At 51.8% G+C, this 16,018-nt stretch overlaps 6 protein-coding genes across 6 annotated transcripts; 3 read left to right on the top strand and 3 right to left on the bottom strand.

Moving 5' to 3' along the window:
• Positions 1–1,857: 1,857 nt before the first annotated feature.
• APUU_60098S (uncharacterized protein) lies at positions 1,858–3,280 on the bottom strand (the record flags this gene model as incomplete). Its single annotated transcript, XM_041706904.1, has 7 exons — positions 1,858–2,325; positions 2,389–2,585; positions 2,636–2,753; positions 2,816–2,847; positions 2,901–3,017; positions 3,069–3,092; positions 3,235–3,280. The coding sequence occupies 7 exons, from the start codon at positions 3,278–3,280 to the stop codon at positions 1,858–1,860; spliced, it is 1,002 nt and encodes a 333-aa protein (XP_041559244.1).
• Positions 3,281–4,720: 1,440 nt separating this feature from the next.
• On the top strand, positions 4,721–8,667 carry APUU_60097A (uncharacterized protein; the record flags this gene model as incomplete). Its single annotated transcript, XM_041706903.1, has 5 exons — positions 4,721–4,899; positions 4,954–5,044; positions 5,093–7,690; positions 7,744–8,049; positions 8,098–8,667. 5 exons carry the CDS (start codon positions 4,721–4,723, stop codon positions 8,665–8,667), a joined length of 3,744 nt encoding a protein of 1,247 aa, XP_041559243.1.
• A 468-nt stretch (positions 8,668–9,135) lies between these two features.
• Positions 9,136–10,379, top strand: APUU_60096A (uncharacterized protein; the record flags this gene model as incomplete). Its single annotated transcript, XM_041706902.1, has 3 exons — positions 9,136–9,178; positions 9,274–9,377; positions 9,453–10,379. The coding sequence occupies 3 exons, from the start codon at positions 9,136–9,138 to the stop codon at positions 10,377–10,379; spliced, it is 1,074 nt and encodes a 357-aa protein (XP_041559242.1).
• A 1,191-nt stretch (positions 10,380–11,570) lies between these two features.
• Positions 11,571–12,764, top strand: APUU_60095A (uncharacterized protein; the record flags this gene model as incomplete). Its single annotated transcript, XM_041706901.1, has 3 exons — positions 11,571–11,731; positions 11,787–12,032; positions 12,137–12,764. 3 exons carry the CDS (start codon positions 11,571–11,573, stop codon positions 12,762–12,764), a joined length of 1,035 nt encoding a protein of 344 aa, XP_041559241.1.
• An 81-nt stretch (positions 12,765–12,845) lies between these two features.
• Positions 12,846–14,929, bottom strand: APUU_60094S (flavin-containing monooxygenase; the record flags this gene model as incomplete). The annotated part of the gene is made up of 8 exons (XM_041706900.1): positions 12,846–12,976; positions 13,026–13,198; positions 13,262–13,810; positions 13,900–14,163; positions 14,211–14,279; positions 14,330–14,579; positions 14,634–14,647; positions 14,694–14,929. The coding sequence occupies 8 exons, from the start codon at positions 14,927–14,929 to the stop codon at positions 12,846–12,848; spliced, it is 1,686 nt and encodes a 561-aa protein (XP_041559240.1).
• Positions 14,930–15,254: 325 nt separating this feature from the next.
• On the bottom strand, positions 15,255–15,631 carry APUU_60093S (DUF3140 domain-containing protein; the record flags this gene model as incomplete). Its single annotated transcript, XM_041706899.1, has 2 exons — positions 15,255–15,456; positions 15,531–15,631. 2 exons carry the CDS (start codon positions 15,629–15,631, stop codon positions 15,255–15,257), a joined length of 303 nt encoding a protein of 100 aa, XP_041559239.1.
• Positions 15,632–16,018: the final 387 nt, after the last annotated feature.

The raw sequence follows: 16,018 nt of genomic DNA, 5'->3' as shown, positions 1-16,018 counted from the left end.
CGGATCGACCATTCCCTTCCCCCTGAGAGTGCATAGTAGGAAGGAAACAAACGAAGAGTTCGCTCAGCCAGTCATCCAGGCGACAATCCGTTACACTCAAGATACACCTAAAGTGGTATGGAATCTATCATGAGCTTCGCCTCCTGTCATCAGGCGACATAGCGAATGGACGGGTATGCTCCAGCCTCACACGCTCGAGCGTCACACCCGTGTTAGCCATGTTGCTCAACTCCGACGGACCGTCGTATGAGTTGCGCCTGGTTATCAATGGCACAAGTGGCGATGCTGATACAGTGGAGCTAGAACACAACCATCTAAGTGGATGGGGAGTCAAAGAGAACCTTCCACGCAGGCTTCTCTGCAGCTTGACCAAGGTGGTTGAGTTCAGCATACAGAAGTTGTTTGCTATCATTGGTTGATGCACTTTCATATCTGTATCCTTTCTGGGAGTGGATGCGGTTTTCACTCAACTGGCCCAGTATGGCGTTTGGCTATGCTACCGGGCTTGAGGGACCTCCACAACACCCTGAAAAGCTAACTGGAGGTGCCTTGTAATACTGAAATTTGACTCTTTGAGGAAAACCTAAACGACGGAGAGACCCAAGGAAAAAGAAACTGAAAAAACGCTAACTCTTGAGAGGAGGTGCGAAACAACACCCACGGGGAGTTGGCTACCACCAAGCCAAGTGACAAATCGATTGAGACACATTGAAGGGTCTAGTAACGCAAAGGCATCGCGTCAGTGGCTTGTAAAGATTCGTAGCGACGAGATATTGAGATGAAATTGGCTGAGTACTGGGCGCTCCCAGGTAAACTCAGAAGGCAGGACTGTCGTGAGAGCTGCGGTGGAGTCGGGCGCAAGGCTGATCAGTACGGGGTGCAGAAGAGGAGATAAAATTCGACAGGGCGCGACGAGCTGACGTTCCTGCTGCGTCTGTTTCTGCAGGAGAGGAGAGACGGTGAGTGAGGAAGCGCTGAGTGAGAACAGACAGTAACCTATACAGGAGTGGAGTGCAAACAGGACAAACACCTGCAGTCCTTCATTTCGCTCGACGCAGGACCGTTGGCCGAGCTGAGACGGTCTGTCTCCCCGGTCATTTCTCGCCCGGGTAATCCCTGTTTCCAACGGCATTGTAAAACATCCCGGGAACACTTGTACCACTGCGCTCGATCTATCTGGGGTAAGGGGAATAGGCCGGCGGCCCATCTCTGGAGCACGCCAGCGCTCGGATCCAGCGCTCGATCATTCGCCTCTCTCGTTGCTTGAACCTAGGAGCATCACACAAGATAGAGGTGGATCATCGCCGCCGGTTGTGTAATTCGGTGGTGAAACAGCCATTACTCGTAGTGAAGAAACGTCCCTTACGCTGGACAGCCTGGTCCTCGAGACCAATGTCAGGGATCACGGACCTTTGCTAGGCGACAGTGTCCGCCAGTCTCTGCTACAAACCCTAAGAGGATCTCGTACACTGGGCAAATTGTACAACAGCGTTCAACGTCTGAGAATTAAATCGAACTCTATACTATGAAAAGGTGAAAGAGTAATGAGTAACGAAGAGTAACAACAAGAAACAGGTCGAAGCGAAGATAGAACATGAACAGGTTAAAAAGAAAAAGGGCGAAATGGGGTTAGAAAAGAAAAAGGCTTTCAAAGTTCGTACCATCTCATCATCGTACAGGCCAAGCTTGCCATCTGAGGTTCCTTCCACCAAGTGGTTTCATCAGTGCGTCGGTGCGCAAGACTGGGTCTCCAGGTATCTGGATATTGAACCTAAGCAGTAGCTATGATCTCCAATACGGCCCGGCTGACCGCGATACTGGGTAAACTGTGGACCAATGAGGTTGGTAGACGCTCGTCTAAGCAGCCACAAGAGGCTTCGTCTCGGACTGAGGCTTCTCAATGGATTGCGCCACCGGCTCGTCCCTGGGGGCGTCGGGGAAATCGGTGGTCTTGATAAGGGGCTCAGGCTCGGCCTCCTTCTTGACTGCTGCGGCGGGGGGTGGGACAGCGATGGGAGCTTTGGCAACCTCGGGAGAGGTGGAGCGACGGTTGCCGATGTACTCCTGAGCCTTGTTGCTGTAGTCCCCAACGTACTGCTTCACCAGTCCGGTGGCATGGGAAGTGCGCTCTTCCGCCAGACCCTTCAGCTGGTGTGCTTGAGAGTTGACTAGCTGCTGAGCATGCTCAATCTGAGCATCGATGAGCTCTCGGTTGTTAATGTAAACAAGAGGCCCTAGGTAGGCGATGGTGACGGCCAAGAGAGACAGACCCCAGAAGGGAAGAATCTTGATCAACCAGTAGGCAGAGAAGGCTGCGGAAAATCCCTAGACATCGAGTTAATACTCGAAATGTATTAAATCAAGATAAACAGTTTGTGTTTGACTTACAGCCACGGTGTGAACAGCGTTCTCCGCAAAGAGGATGCGCTGGAACTCGATGAGGACAAAATCGACGAGCTGCTCAAAGTCCTCCAACACAGCTTCAATGGTTTCCTTGGGGAGGGTATAGTATTTACGAGGACGGAATGAGCTGGCGAGGCCCTGTGACAGCAATAGTCTGCCACCAATTTCAAGTGCAGCCATAGCTAATTATCCGGTTAGTAATGTTCCTCCACCACGCAGGGTCCAAACTTACATCCGAGAGCCAGATAGAGGAATTTGAAAAACCAGCGGAGAAGAGGGAGGTAGCGCGCGGCGAAAATGAAAACAACAACACTAGCAAAGGAAGCGGCGGTGGCACGAGGTTGTTCCCACTGGAATTCGCAAGGCCCGGTTAGTGATTTTTCGGAGGTTACAACCGGCTTTCATCACTTACGCTGAGAAGGCTGTACAGCAGGGAGTGGTAGTCTGGTCACCGTTAGTCAAGTCAATCCGGTCGGTGTCTGATTGTATTAACTGACAGGTCAGAGGCTGGCCGGTAGCCGTAGTGGTTGAAGGAACCACTTTCGAGCTCTTCAAGTCGCGAAATTCTTGCCCTGTGCGGGAGGCCTCGGATTTGATGCCATCAGCGAGCGGACCTAACGGCGCGTCAGTATTTTTGCCAGAGTTCGAGAGCGTGGTTGCAGTACCATTTGTTATCGGATCCTGGGTTTCTGTGGGCGCAGAAAGTGGTCAGTTTGTGTAACTTTTCATACAAGTATTCGGGATCGTCGTTGGGCAATGATATTACTTGAATAGAAAAGAAAATCAGCTTCAATCCACTTCGAATGAGGGTAGAGATTCCCCTTACCTTACTGGAACCCGTATTCGGATACTTGACTTGACCAACGTTGTCGGCCATGGTTGTGGTGTCTGTGCGGAAGCTCAAGGTCCCAAACAAACAAAGCTTTTCTGGGCTGATAAGGGTCCAGGAGGAGGACGAACGACGAAGATGCAGTTAATTCGATGACAGCGGTCAAAGAGGGGGTAGAGGCGATGAAAGACGCAGGAGAGCGATGGAGGTGAGGAGGGGAAAAGACGCAGCAGGACAGGGAAGGGGAGCGAGAGAAAAGATAGGGATCGGAACGGGTGATGCAATTGACAAGCGAGTCGTGTGCTGTGCTTCCACTTGGGCTCCGACTCTGGAGTCTGCAGGTTCCACCGTCCAGCAATGAGAACACAACCAAATAAGCGCTTCCACTCTTTGCTCTTCTACCTAGTTTCCTACTCCGGTCGCTCCCAAACCCATCGTGGACAGACGCTCTGTCATGGATGACTTGATTCCCACGTCAGTCGGGCCCAGGCCAATCGGCATGTGATCGCACCCTGACCTCATTCCGACCCTTTTTAGCTCATCCCTATAACAACTGTTTATTATTACTTGCATTATACTCTATAGTATGGATACATAGGAATCCGCCCTGCTCGCACCTCCAGCTTTTTTAAGTTGCGCTCCCGAAATAGAAGCTTAGAAGTTTTTGAGCTTAAATCCAACGTTCGAAGCTGTCCGCAATTGAGTTTGCCGCTTGACGAGCCTATTCAGGCTGTCAGCTTATCGCCTCGATCTTCAACTATACTATATAACATCCATTTGAGAGGTTGCAGATGCAAACTTGGAATGCTAGATCGGTTGTGAAGAGCCACGGCTGCTCAAGTTAGATGTAGATAGATAGTTGGACAATGGCCTGGGACTAAATTCCCTCTGCCATTGACAGTGCTGCAAGCTCGCGGCTACTCAGTATACTACTAAAGAATCCTACTATTCAAGTGTTCGCATTATGTGTCTTGGAAATAATCAGAAACAGCATAATATGTAGCAGCAACAATTGTTGCTTGGATTGTATTTGGGTTTGTTACTATTATATATTTTGTTCGCTGTACTGGTCGACATGGTATTTGCAGCTTGCCAATACATTATTTTGCACGACTAAAGACGGCGGACTCTATATATTTATCAAATATGGTAAATATAACCATCTATCCTTCTCTTTTCCTTCTATTTGAATGCGCGGGGTAAATGTTTGTACGTCGTGAGGCGTTTCTGCCTGAGTATTCGGGAAGCGATATCACGTGATCTGGCGGAGGGACGCGTAGCCGATGTTTTGATGGCTTGTCTCCCGCAGCTACGTCGACCTCAATCTCCGAGTCAACCACCGACACCAGCCGCCCACCACCGAGTTTCGATGATTTATCCTTTGATATAGATTCACTAGATGGGTTTCTTCAACCTTAGCTAATTCTTTCCCGACCTACCCCCTCTTCGACGCGACTGCAGCTCCCTGCTGCCTTTGTTTACATCGCCATGGCTGCAGCGGGCGCGAGGGCGCAGAAGCCGGTTGGCTCTGCAGCCTGGATTTCCACTGAAAAAGAGAACTGCACGCAGCTAGTGGATCAGGAGATGGAAGAAATCGAGTTTCCTGTGCGCTATGAGATGGAATGGTTGGACGAACATATGGGCGAGATCTTCTCAAACAACCAATTGTGGGTGGACTCACGGTCGGGAGCTGAGCTTTGACATAATTAACATACTCGCAGTAACTTCACAGATGCCTTCAAAACGCCCGGAAAACTACGAGGCAAGACTCCTCGCACACTGCGAAAGCGTGACCCGACAGAAAATCGCGTGGTTTGTTGTCCGCTTCTTTTGGTTTATTACTCTTATTGACCACCACAGCCTCTGAGCGAGATATTCTCATCCGTGAAGAAGAACCGAGCCGACACCAAATTTTCCCCTAGTCCCGCCGTACAACGTTCACCCACAAAGGCTATAACTGCCCCCTCAGCGCCTACTTCTTCGACTCAAGGGAAAAGCAAAGCGACAGAACCCACCCAACCTCAATACCCCGAATTGCCGCAGAACATCAATTCATTCTCACAATACAACACGGACTCTGGCTACCATGGAATGCAAGATGATAACGATGATGATGATGACGACGACGAGGTTGTTCTTACACAAGTCGCGCCCGAGTCGCAATTATCCACACAACCGTTCGACGCTGAGCCCACCACATCCAATGGAGAGGCGCGTCGTTCATCTACTGGCCGCCGCACAACCGATGCTTCATTCCACTCAGCGCGCGAGGACGTGCGCCATCGTGGTGACACTGTTGAACCAATGAACATAGATCTGCCAAAAGAAACTCGCGAAGAAGATACAAATGTCGCGGAACCAGCTAAGAACGATGAACCGAAAGAAGACGCGATCATGGAAGATAGGCCTGCCAATGAGCCCGAGGCAGCAAGCGCGCCGGATGGAAAAGAGGCCGTCGCACCGATCAATGATGCGGAACCATCACCAGTTAAAACCACCAGTGCCCAGGACGTCTCACTCCAAGAGGACAAGGAGCCTGAGAAGAACGAGCTGGAGAAGGATGAAATGGCGCTCGACAATTTGGACGATATTGGCTCGCCGTCAGATGCTGATTCCCCAGAGCGACCGCCGATCCGCAAGAGCAGTCTTAGCTTTGCGTCTCTTCCTGCTCGGGAGCCGCTTGGTTCCAAAACTCTCGGTGGCTCAAGACTTTCCAGGACAAGTAACCTTGACTCTATCAAGCCGAATACTGCCACCGGCACGAATTATTTTGGCCGACAGACTGGGCATCGGATGACTCAGGCTGTGGATGAGAACCCGCAAGCTGAGAAGATGGATGTTGACGAGAGTAAACCTACCACCAATGAAGAACCGGACGTGGATTCAAAAGCGACCAAGCTTCACAACAAATCATCAACCCAGCGGCTGCACGAGAAGATTAGCATGCTCGGAAAAATGCAACCTTCGCGACCGACAAAGTCAATCCCTGCAGTTGCAAATTTGTCGTCAGCGCCTGTATCATATCCTGAGCTCCCTGCAACACAGCCAGAGGCCAAACCGGAAGCATCCAGCTCCAAACAGAGAGAGAACACCCCCCCTCGATCCACGCCCAACGCGGAGGAAGACTGGATAAAACCAATGAGCTCACCATTCCAACCGTATCCTTCGACAGTTAAAGCGATGACGAGCAAGCCATCCGGGCCTCCAACAAGCGATGCTCCTGAACAACCATCTTCTCCCCTGAAGAGCGCAGCGACCCAAGGAACAACGAGAACCCACGTTAGACAAACCTCGGAAATACCGCGTGGTAAATCTGCTACTCCGGCTTTCTCCTCACCGCAGCGGTACGGCCACCAGAAGAGCGCGTCCGTCAACATTGACAACAAGATGACAACGACACCGATCGGCTCCCCCCATCGTCAAGATGGCCCATTGAGTGCGTCCAAGTCCAGGCTTCAGTCGATTGTGAGATCTGCCAAAGGCCTCTTCACGAGCTCCGGAGGTGTGTCAGCGGCTGCCCGACAAGAGGCCTCTTCGCCGGACGAACCTAGGACCCAACTCCAACGGGCACATACGGATATCGAACGAACCAGCCAGCGACCTTTATCGGCTCATAGCCCCCTTCGACAGGAGGGTCGCCGAACGCGGAGCTCCACTGAGCGGGAAGAAAAGCGCAAGCAGCAGGAGATTGATGAGCGGAAGCGAGAGGAGGAGCTTACAGAAAAGACGCGACAGGAGGAGAAGCTGCGGACAACGCAACAGAAGGCAACACGAGAGCGGGCGCGTACAGAATCTGAAGCGCGCGGCCCGGCTACTTATCCTACGCTCCCCTCGAGTCCCAGCCGAGCAACCCAGATGAAATCTTCCAAAGATCCTGAGCCACCTGTCGAATCTGCTCCGAAAGCTGCAGCTCAACCCTCAGCACCGCAACCAACAAGACCAAACGACCGCCGCCCGACAAAACCGACCCGCGAACTCCAGCAAAAGCCGAAACCACAGCCCGTATCGATTCGCGTCGGCAGTGCCCTTTCCCGCCAAATGCCTTTGGCTTCCTCCGTGGCCTCCACTAGCGAGTCAAGTATACCAGCACCCGTCCCAACCCCATCTACAACGAAAGCGGCGTCCTTGAAGAAGAAGGCCAGCAACCAATCACTCCACACAGCCTCCTCGAACAGCAGCTTCAAGAGCTCTGTCTCGAGCCAGACACAGACGAAGCGGAAAGCCCAGCTTGCGAGTGAAAGGAAGCGGGAACAGGAAGAACGCGAGGCGCGGCGCAAGGAGGAGCAGCGGCGAGAAATGGAGCGCAAGCGAGCCGCTCAGCAAAGCCGGGCTGAAGCCGAGCGCCGCGAGCGACAAGCTGAAGATGCCAAGAAGACGGCTCAGATGCAGGCGATCGAGAAGCGGCGATTGGAAAACGCGCGACGACTTGAGAGGCAGGGCAGCCAGCAGCCGGACACGGTATGTTTTTTGTTCTATTCTTCTTTGTATGAGATCGACGTTAATTGATGTAGGGACCGAGCCACTCGGATAAGACCGCTTCTCAGGCGTCGCACCGCGAGACTGCCGGGCCCGGTCGTCCAACCTCGCGATTGGGATCGGTTCTTGGCCGAACAATCAATCCACCTGCACCCAACCCGGCCAAGCCGCCCAAGAGAGGACTGGAGGAGGAGCAGGCGACCCACCGCGCTGCAACTGCTAAACCTGGTGCAATGCAGCCATCTGGCGAAACTAAGCGGAGGAGGACAGACGATGAAGAAAACCATGCGGCGATGCGGCCAACAATGGCGCCGCCGATCCGCCAGTCGAACATTCGCAAGGTACGTGACGGTAGAACGCAAACTAGTGATGCATATTGACTCGTTCAGGAACCGGCTAAGAAGCCATCCATGTATGGAAATGGTCAGAATGCACAGCCAGGATCTTCGATTTTCAAGACTGGCCAACCCCAGAGACCAGGTCACCCGATGGACATGGCCAAGTATGCTAGTGGCAAGATTCCCTTTGCAGAGTCTTCCAACGCTGCCGGCCCATCGCAGGCCCATCGCACACCAGGCGCTACCTCCAGCAAAGCGCCGAAGCCGTCGCCTAATTACCCCAATGGCGAGAACATCAACCTTCCTGAAATCGCGACTGATAGTGAAGACGAGGACTCGGAGGCTGAAATGCTCCCAGTCCCCAACTGGGCGCAGCCAAAGGAGCTCGAGACGTTGCTCCGAGACCAAGAAGGCATGGAGGTGGACTCCATATTCGGACCGATAGCACCGTTCTCGCTGGAAGAGACGTTCAAGGCGGACAAGAGGATCAAGAAGTTCCGTGACCGGACGAGTAGCGCGAACTGGGCTGGGCCTGATGGGCTCACGCAGGACGAGATCCGGAAAGATGTTGCGGAGCGACAGCGTCTCCGCACGAACGGAGGATGGACTTTTGGCATGTAGCATTGAGCCTGCAGCTCTAGTTGGCGTTTGTTAGTTGTACACTGGTGGGCAGGACATGGCGTTAGGATAATTTGCATAAGCATAGGCATGTTTGCTGAATACACACCGTTTATTAAGCAGTCAACATGCATTCATCCTGTATTCTACTAATACCACGGTTAGAGCAACCATGGATCCGTGCATGACAGACTATGAATAGACATTCTGCAGATCGACGGCATGAATGGGCAATTGTAGATGAAGTCCAAGCTCCACCAGCGCCAACGTCAATGCCAGTTCAGGCACAGACTGCGCCGCAGAGTGATCTGCCGATAAGCTGAGTTGAGTCTAAATTCCGCCCCCTTTCCCCCTCTCTGTCAAGCTTCCCCTTTCTCACAGCCTGATTATTATTATTATCATTATCATTGTTATTATTGCCACCATTGCCATCTCATGTCACCCTGACAGTAGATACACCCTGCAGAAGCCATGCCAAAGGGCATGCATAACCCGCTGCCCGCGTCTCTGGGCAGTAAGTCCCACCAATTCCCGTTTCCTTATTTCAACCCCTCTACCCAACCCAATCCGACCCGGGCCAAACAAATCACTCCAAACTGACGAGAACAGGCGAATGCAAGAAAGCAACGCAGATACTCGATTCGTTCGTCAATGGCTCGTGGCGGGGGAGTCCGGGACGCGAACTGCCTGAGCATGTTTTGAGAGAGGCTAAGGTCTGTTGAACCTTTCTTCTTTCCCTGCTCTAAGCTTTTTGCCTACATCCTCATGCATATGCTTATTATGAATAGGGTATCGCCGTTCTAACCGTGACAAAAGCCGGGTTCCTGGGGTCTGGCCGTTTTGGATCCGGCGTGCTTATTGCGCGTCTCCCTGATGAACCTGAACCTGAACATGAACATGGGCCGAATTGTACTGAGGATGGCACTACTACAGCCACTCCTGGTGGTAACTGGGGCCGCTGGTCGCCCCCCTCAGCGATAGGTATCTTCGGCTTTGGATTCGGCGGCCAAGTCGGTTTCGAACTCACAGACTTCGTGTTCATTTTCAATTCCGCTTCGTCTTTATCTACATTCTCCAAGTCCGGGTCCCTCACACTCTCAGGGAATTTCAGTATCGCGTTCGGCCCCGTTGGTCGGAGTGCGGAGATTGCGGGTGGCTTTAGCGGTGCTGGGGTAGGGAAGATGGTCAGCTTTGCGAAGACGAAGGGGCTTTTTGGGGGCGTGAGTATTGAGTCTGGGGTTCTTGTTGAGCGGCGCGGGGCGAATAGGAGGTTTTATGGGGGGAAGGTTAAGACGGCGGAGATTTTGGGAGGGAGGGTTGTGCTTGCGAATGAGGAGAGGGAGGGGGATGGGGTCAGGGAGTTGATGACGGCTTTGGGGAAGGTGTTTGATGTCAGCTCTGCGAGGACTGGAGAGGAGGTAGGGCCAGAGTCAGAGTCAGGAACAGCAACATCCAGAGCAGTACCAGCACCAGCAGTACCAGCACCAGCAGCACCAGCACCAGCACCAGCAGTAGAAGCAGCAGAGCTACCAGCAGAACTACCAGCAGAGCCATCAGTGCCAGCAGCACCGCCAGCAGCAGAACCAGTACCAGCGCCACGACCACTGCTGGGACCGGCCTCGGCTCAGCAGAATACGGCAGATGCAGATGGAGCTCTAGACGGAGAAGTTCAAGTACAAGCACACCAAGGACAGCCCGTTTCTGCGTCTGGATAGTTGAATAACTTCCGAGATTCGGCCATATATGCTACCAACCGTAAATAATAGATTTCCGATACTTATACCGCTCAGGGCTCAACCTGATTCATCTCGGTCGACGGGACTGTACTTGACGAGCTTGACTAGTTTTATGGATATTTGAATAGTGCTATACCCAGGTGTCGGCAGGTTTGCGCCGATTGTAGGATACGAGGCGGAAAGCAACTTAAACAACCTAGATGTGTAACAAAGGTGAGACATAGACTGGGTGCCTATCATCGTAAGAACTAGTCCGTGAGTTGATAGGGCAAGAGTAGGGTTTGAAGATAATTCAGTGCATGTCTTGGCTGGTGAATGGAAGTTGTTTAAGTATCTTGTTAGGGCTACCTAGTACTCTGTAACATATAGCGAAACAAACTGTAACCACCTAGGAAGTCAATAATATCTCGGCAAACTAAACAATTGCCTCTCCGAATACGGACAATGTTGAATACCTCAAGCCCTATTTTACTCTTGTTGGGCAGCAGCCTAGTTGTCTTGCGCGAACTCCAGAGAGATTTTACCAGGATAATAATGGCTGCTAATATGAAGTTAAGGCTCTTGACCGAGAAGGACTTATGGCCAGTTGGCCGTGAGAGGAGCTTGCGTCTTCCTATTTTGTTCTGAATGTGTGGTACAAGAATAGAACAGTGATGGGCATTATAGTTTGTCGAGTGTGGCTCAGTGAGGCGATCAATGAAGCGTTCGTGCTAGTCATTAGGCAACAACTATTTCGAAAAAAGAATATGGCTCTACTTCTATAACGAGATCGGAAATCTTCCTGTATGAAGTGTGTGACGGTTGACAATAATGTACCCATAAGAATACAGTAGTGTTCAACCGACCGACAGCCTGGGGAACTGCAAACTGCCTGCAGAGTGTGTCCATAAGAGTCATACTGAAAAACAGCCTCTCCAGCACGGGAAACAATTTTGCAGACGCAGCCAATCACAGCCAGATATAATTATAATACTCGGTGCTAATGCAGGTTAGGCCGCGAGGCACGAATCGCATTAAAATTGACGTGGCGGTGAGACTGCCACTCCCTGCAAATAAAGCGCGCATCCTCGTGGCTATGCTGCAGATATATTTAACTATCTGCACTTCACCAGTATTCCGCAATAACCTACAGAGCCTACTACGGCGTACGGAGTACCGTATACTGGACCGATGGCGGAGGGCGAACTCAACATCCTCTCGCTGGACGGCGGCGGCGTTCGCGCCCTGTCGACCCTGCACATCCTCAAGAACATCATGGAGGCCATCGACCGCGAGAACCCGCCCAAGCCGTGCGACTTTTTCGATATGATCGGGGGGACGGGCTCGGGTGGGTGCGTTACCTTCCTTGCATACCTGCATACCACCACTACTAACGAACGTACGTAGGCTGCTAGCAATCATGCTCGGCCGCCTCAAGATGGACATCGACCAGTGCATCGTCGAGTACAGCCGGCTGTGCAAGCATGTATTCGGGCGCAAGAAGCGCCTCTCGCTGACGATGGCCGGTATGTCCAAGCGCAAGGCGAAGCATGACCGGCGCAAACTGGAGTTCGCGCTTAAGAGTGTCCTCCGCGAGATGGGGTATGAGGATCGCGAGATTCTGATGCAGGATGTGGATTTGAGTTGTCGTGTGTATGTTTCCTTTTCATTTTATTCTCTTGTTCTATTTTATCCCCTGCGGTTATTTTATTCTCTGCGGTCATTTGGTTTAAGGGGAGAGCAGCTGATCGTGTCAGATTCTCCTGTGTAACCGACGCCTCGACACAGAAACTCATCCCGCTCTCTAGCTACCCCAGCAAGTACTGCCCGGCGGAGCTATACAAGACAACCCGGCTCTGGGAAGCGGGCGTAGCGTCGTTTGCGAACGCGGCGCTGTTCGAACCGATTGCGCTCGGTCCCTCGCGGCGGCGCTTCACTGATTCCGCGGCGCAGACGAATAATCCCATCCGCGAGGTGTGGATCGAGGCGAAGAATGTCTGGCGGCTGACGAGTTTGGAGAGCCAGCTGAGGTGTTTGGTGTCGATTGGGACGGGGCTGCCGAGTATTAAACGGGGTGGAGGTGGAAGTGCAGCGGGAGGGGGAGTGTTTGGGAAGAGTAAAGGCGAGTGTGCGATTGTGTGTCCGGAGGTTGAGACGAACAAATTCACGCAGGAGCATAGCGAGCTGGATGATGATGGGCGGTTGTTCCGGTTTGATGTGCCGAATGGGCTTGCGGAGATTGAGCTCGATGCTGTTGGTGAGATGGAGACGATTGTTGATGCCACGCAGGATTATCTGGGTAAAGAGCTGGTGTATAAGCAGGTGAGGCGCTGTGGGAGGGCGCTGGCGAGACCCGGGGACAGCGAGGTGTCGTGGAGGAGGTGATGATCTCTATCTTTGCCTGTGTTTACGAGTTATGATTGATACCTGGTTGGTTTAGTGATTCATGCATCTATACCCTTTCTACTACAAATAATAAGCAAGGTCTCCCCCCTCTGCCCGCTCCATCTCCAGCTCGCCGTTGCCCAAATACCGGAATGGGTTCGAGCTGTTGTATTTGATATCGAAGTGCTCGCCGCGTATCGTTTTGATGAACTCTGCCAGCTTTTAGTTGCAATTCTCCACGGCTTATGTAGTACGGCATACCTTTAAAGTGCAGTATACTCCCCGGATACATCGCCGTCACGACTTTACCCTCCCCGGACGCGTCCTTCTTGCCGTACCACGCCGTGCACCCCTTCGACCAGACATTGCGCTTCAGACTCTGCACTGCATAGCGGTTGAAGCTAGCAACGACCGAGTCTTTCACCACCACAGAACTGCAAGAAGTTATTGTTAGATCCCACATAAGTAGAGCGAGCCAGGTAAAGAAAGGAACGAACTTGATATCCTCCCTCGCAATCTTCTCAATCCAATCCAGCATATAATCCCCCGACCAGGCCAGCATCACAGGCACAGAGGAATGTCCAACAGGGGCATTCGGGCCCCCGAACATGAAGTAATTCGGCATTCCCCCAGTGCAGAGACTAAAGTACGCCTGCGGTACATCTTTCCATTCCTGAGCCAACTGCCGTCCGTCCCGCCCGATCAGTTCCCACGCTGGAATGAAAGACGTATTGAAACCCGTTGCGCAGACAATCAGGTCGAACTCTTCCTCTACCTCTTGACCGGTTTCTGTTGTTGTTACGATACCGGTCGCCGTGATGCGTGTGATAGAATCAAAGTTGAACTGTGCGTTGGCCTCTTGCATCGCCTCGAGATACCCATCGCCTGGACTGAGTCTGCGACAACCGAGTTCGTACCTGGGCATGAGCTTGTCGATCAGATGTGGGTTTGAGGCGAGTCGGGACCGCATTACGTTTGTGACGATGTTGTGCAGGAAGGCGTTTTCGGGAGAGCCTGAAAGCATGATTTTGTAGACGCCGTTTATCCTGTAAACAGTATTAGTGGTTGGCATGGGGCAATGGGTTGGTATAGAAGGTCAGTGGATAGGTAAGTAGGTAGACTGGGAAGAACGCACGACCGCTCAATGTACTTCCGATACTCCCGGAACGCAGCAGGATCCTCGCGATACAGCCTCTTTTCTTCCTCCGTGTATGCAAAGTTTGTGCCCATGCCATCCTTTGTGATGTCACCAGCAAGATTCACTGAGATCCAGGTTGGGTTCCGGATGTAGTTCACCACCTTGCCGGCTTTCGGCTGGAGAGCTGGGACGACCTGCAGTGCAGACGAGCCGTTCCCGATGACGGCAATCCGTTTGTTATCCCAGTTGTAGGTCGGGTCCCTGGCCTGTTAGTCTGCGTTTCGATGGAATGAGATGGGAGATAATACCATTTTGCTGTGTGGAGGAGTTTTCCTTGGAAGGTGTCGATGCCTTTGATGTCGGGGAGGGTCCAGTTGCTGCGAATATAAGTATTCTCCAGTATAAATAATGAAAGTGTTAGACATACTTGAGGACACCACTGCCGTCGACGACGATATCGGCTTTATCGGTGAGCACCTCGTCGCCGCGCTGGAGCTTCAACTCCCACTTCCCCTCGTTCTCGTTCCAGATCGCGCTGGTGAGCTTTGTGTTGAACTGGATTTCCTCCTTTAATTCAAATTTCTCGACTGTATCGAGGATGTACTGCTGGATCTCTGGACCTTTGGCGTAGCATTGTGACCAGTTTGGGTTGGGGTTGAAGGGGAAGATATAGCTATCTTCAGTGAATTGTTAGATTCAGATCCAGGAAGAGAGAGAGAGTCGTAACATACGAATTGGAATGTCACTGTGGAATATTAGTACGAGTGCTAGACAATTGGCAAAAAACATACCAGCCAACCCCGGGATAAACATTCTCGTACCACGTTCCTCCAACCTCAGGATTCTTCTCGTAGATGGTGAAATCGACGTAGTCCAATGGCCGTTCGTGCTTGAGTTTGTAGGCCATGATCAGCCCCGAGAAGCCAGCGCCAATGCACACAACGCGCAGGCTGCGGGGCGTGAAGGCGAAGACGGCGGGGTCGATCGCCCAGTCGGATTCGGCGCTGTTTGCTTCGTTGGATGGCATTCTGAGTGATGTTTTTATCTTAGATGCGCTTGCTGGTGAGGGAGATGGAAGTGGATGAAGTGAAACTTTCAAACTTCCCCGCTGCCGCCTGATCGTCTTTCAGTTTAGTCTCGTTTTGTCTTTGTCTGCCTTCGACACATCCATCCTGGAATCGAGGAGATGAATATCCACCAAAACACATCAACTGAAATAAACTGTAATGCAGGATCTGTGAGGCCTATCAGGGATAAGAGAGAACAAGGACATGTACATTCATACTAAATAAGCTTAGCCAGCTATACCTTACCACCATAAATCCGGTATAGAGAAAGCATAACGCAGTGAATCACTCCTTCAACACATCATGTCCCCAGTTCTTCAAGCTCCGATAACTCTTACTCGTCGTATCCTGCTTGGCCGTCTCCTCCTGCGCCAGATGCCGCTTGCAATACGACACGACGCGACGCATATGGTCGACGTCTTCGTCCGAGTACTCAGATGGCTCTTTGGAGGGATTGTGCTCGAGGATAGAGACGATTTTGCGACCGCTAAGTGTTAATGTGGCGTTATCAGCATCGGGGTGTATACCATGGACAGTATGGAGGAAAAGCAGGGGAATCACCTTTCGTGTCCGATCGTTTCACCAGAACCGGACTCGTTCTGCCACCCCGATGACTGCGATTGCTCTTCCTTGAGCCAGTCGCGTAGCTCGTTGGCTGTCATGTTGACGAGGCCGTTGAATTCGCTGGATGTTGTTAGGTGGTTTGGACTGTGTTAGAATGTAGGGGGATGGGTCCAGGACGCCAACCTGATCACGGTGCTGCTGTCTTTAACCATTTTGCAGGAATGGATTGAATATCGCAGAATTTGGCGAATTTAATTTTGTGAGCTTTTTGATAGAATATAATTGAATGGATTATCAGTGCTTTTACTGGAGCGAGATCTTGACGTCACCACCGCATATACAGACTGGGAGACGTCAATATACAGTCAGAGAATCAACTTAAATAACATTAAATAATATAAATAGCAGAGCAAATCGCCTACTAGGAACCGTCTGGTCGACTTCCGTTTCCTAGAACTTGTTGAGACGGTCTGTCACGCATCTCA

This window comes from Aspergillus puulaauensis, chromosome 6 (assembly GCF_016861865.1).
Source record: "Aspergillus puulaauensis MK2 DNA, chromosome 6, nearly complete sequence".
Taxonomy (NCBI): Eukaryota; Fungi; Ascomycota; class Eurotiomycetes; order Eurotiales; family Aspergillaceae; genus Aspergillus; species Aspergillus puulaauensis.
The sequence above is the reverse complement of the archived record's forward strand: the minus strand, read 5'-3'. Positions and strand labels throughout refer to the sequence as shown.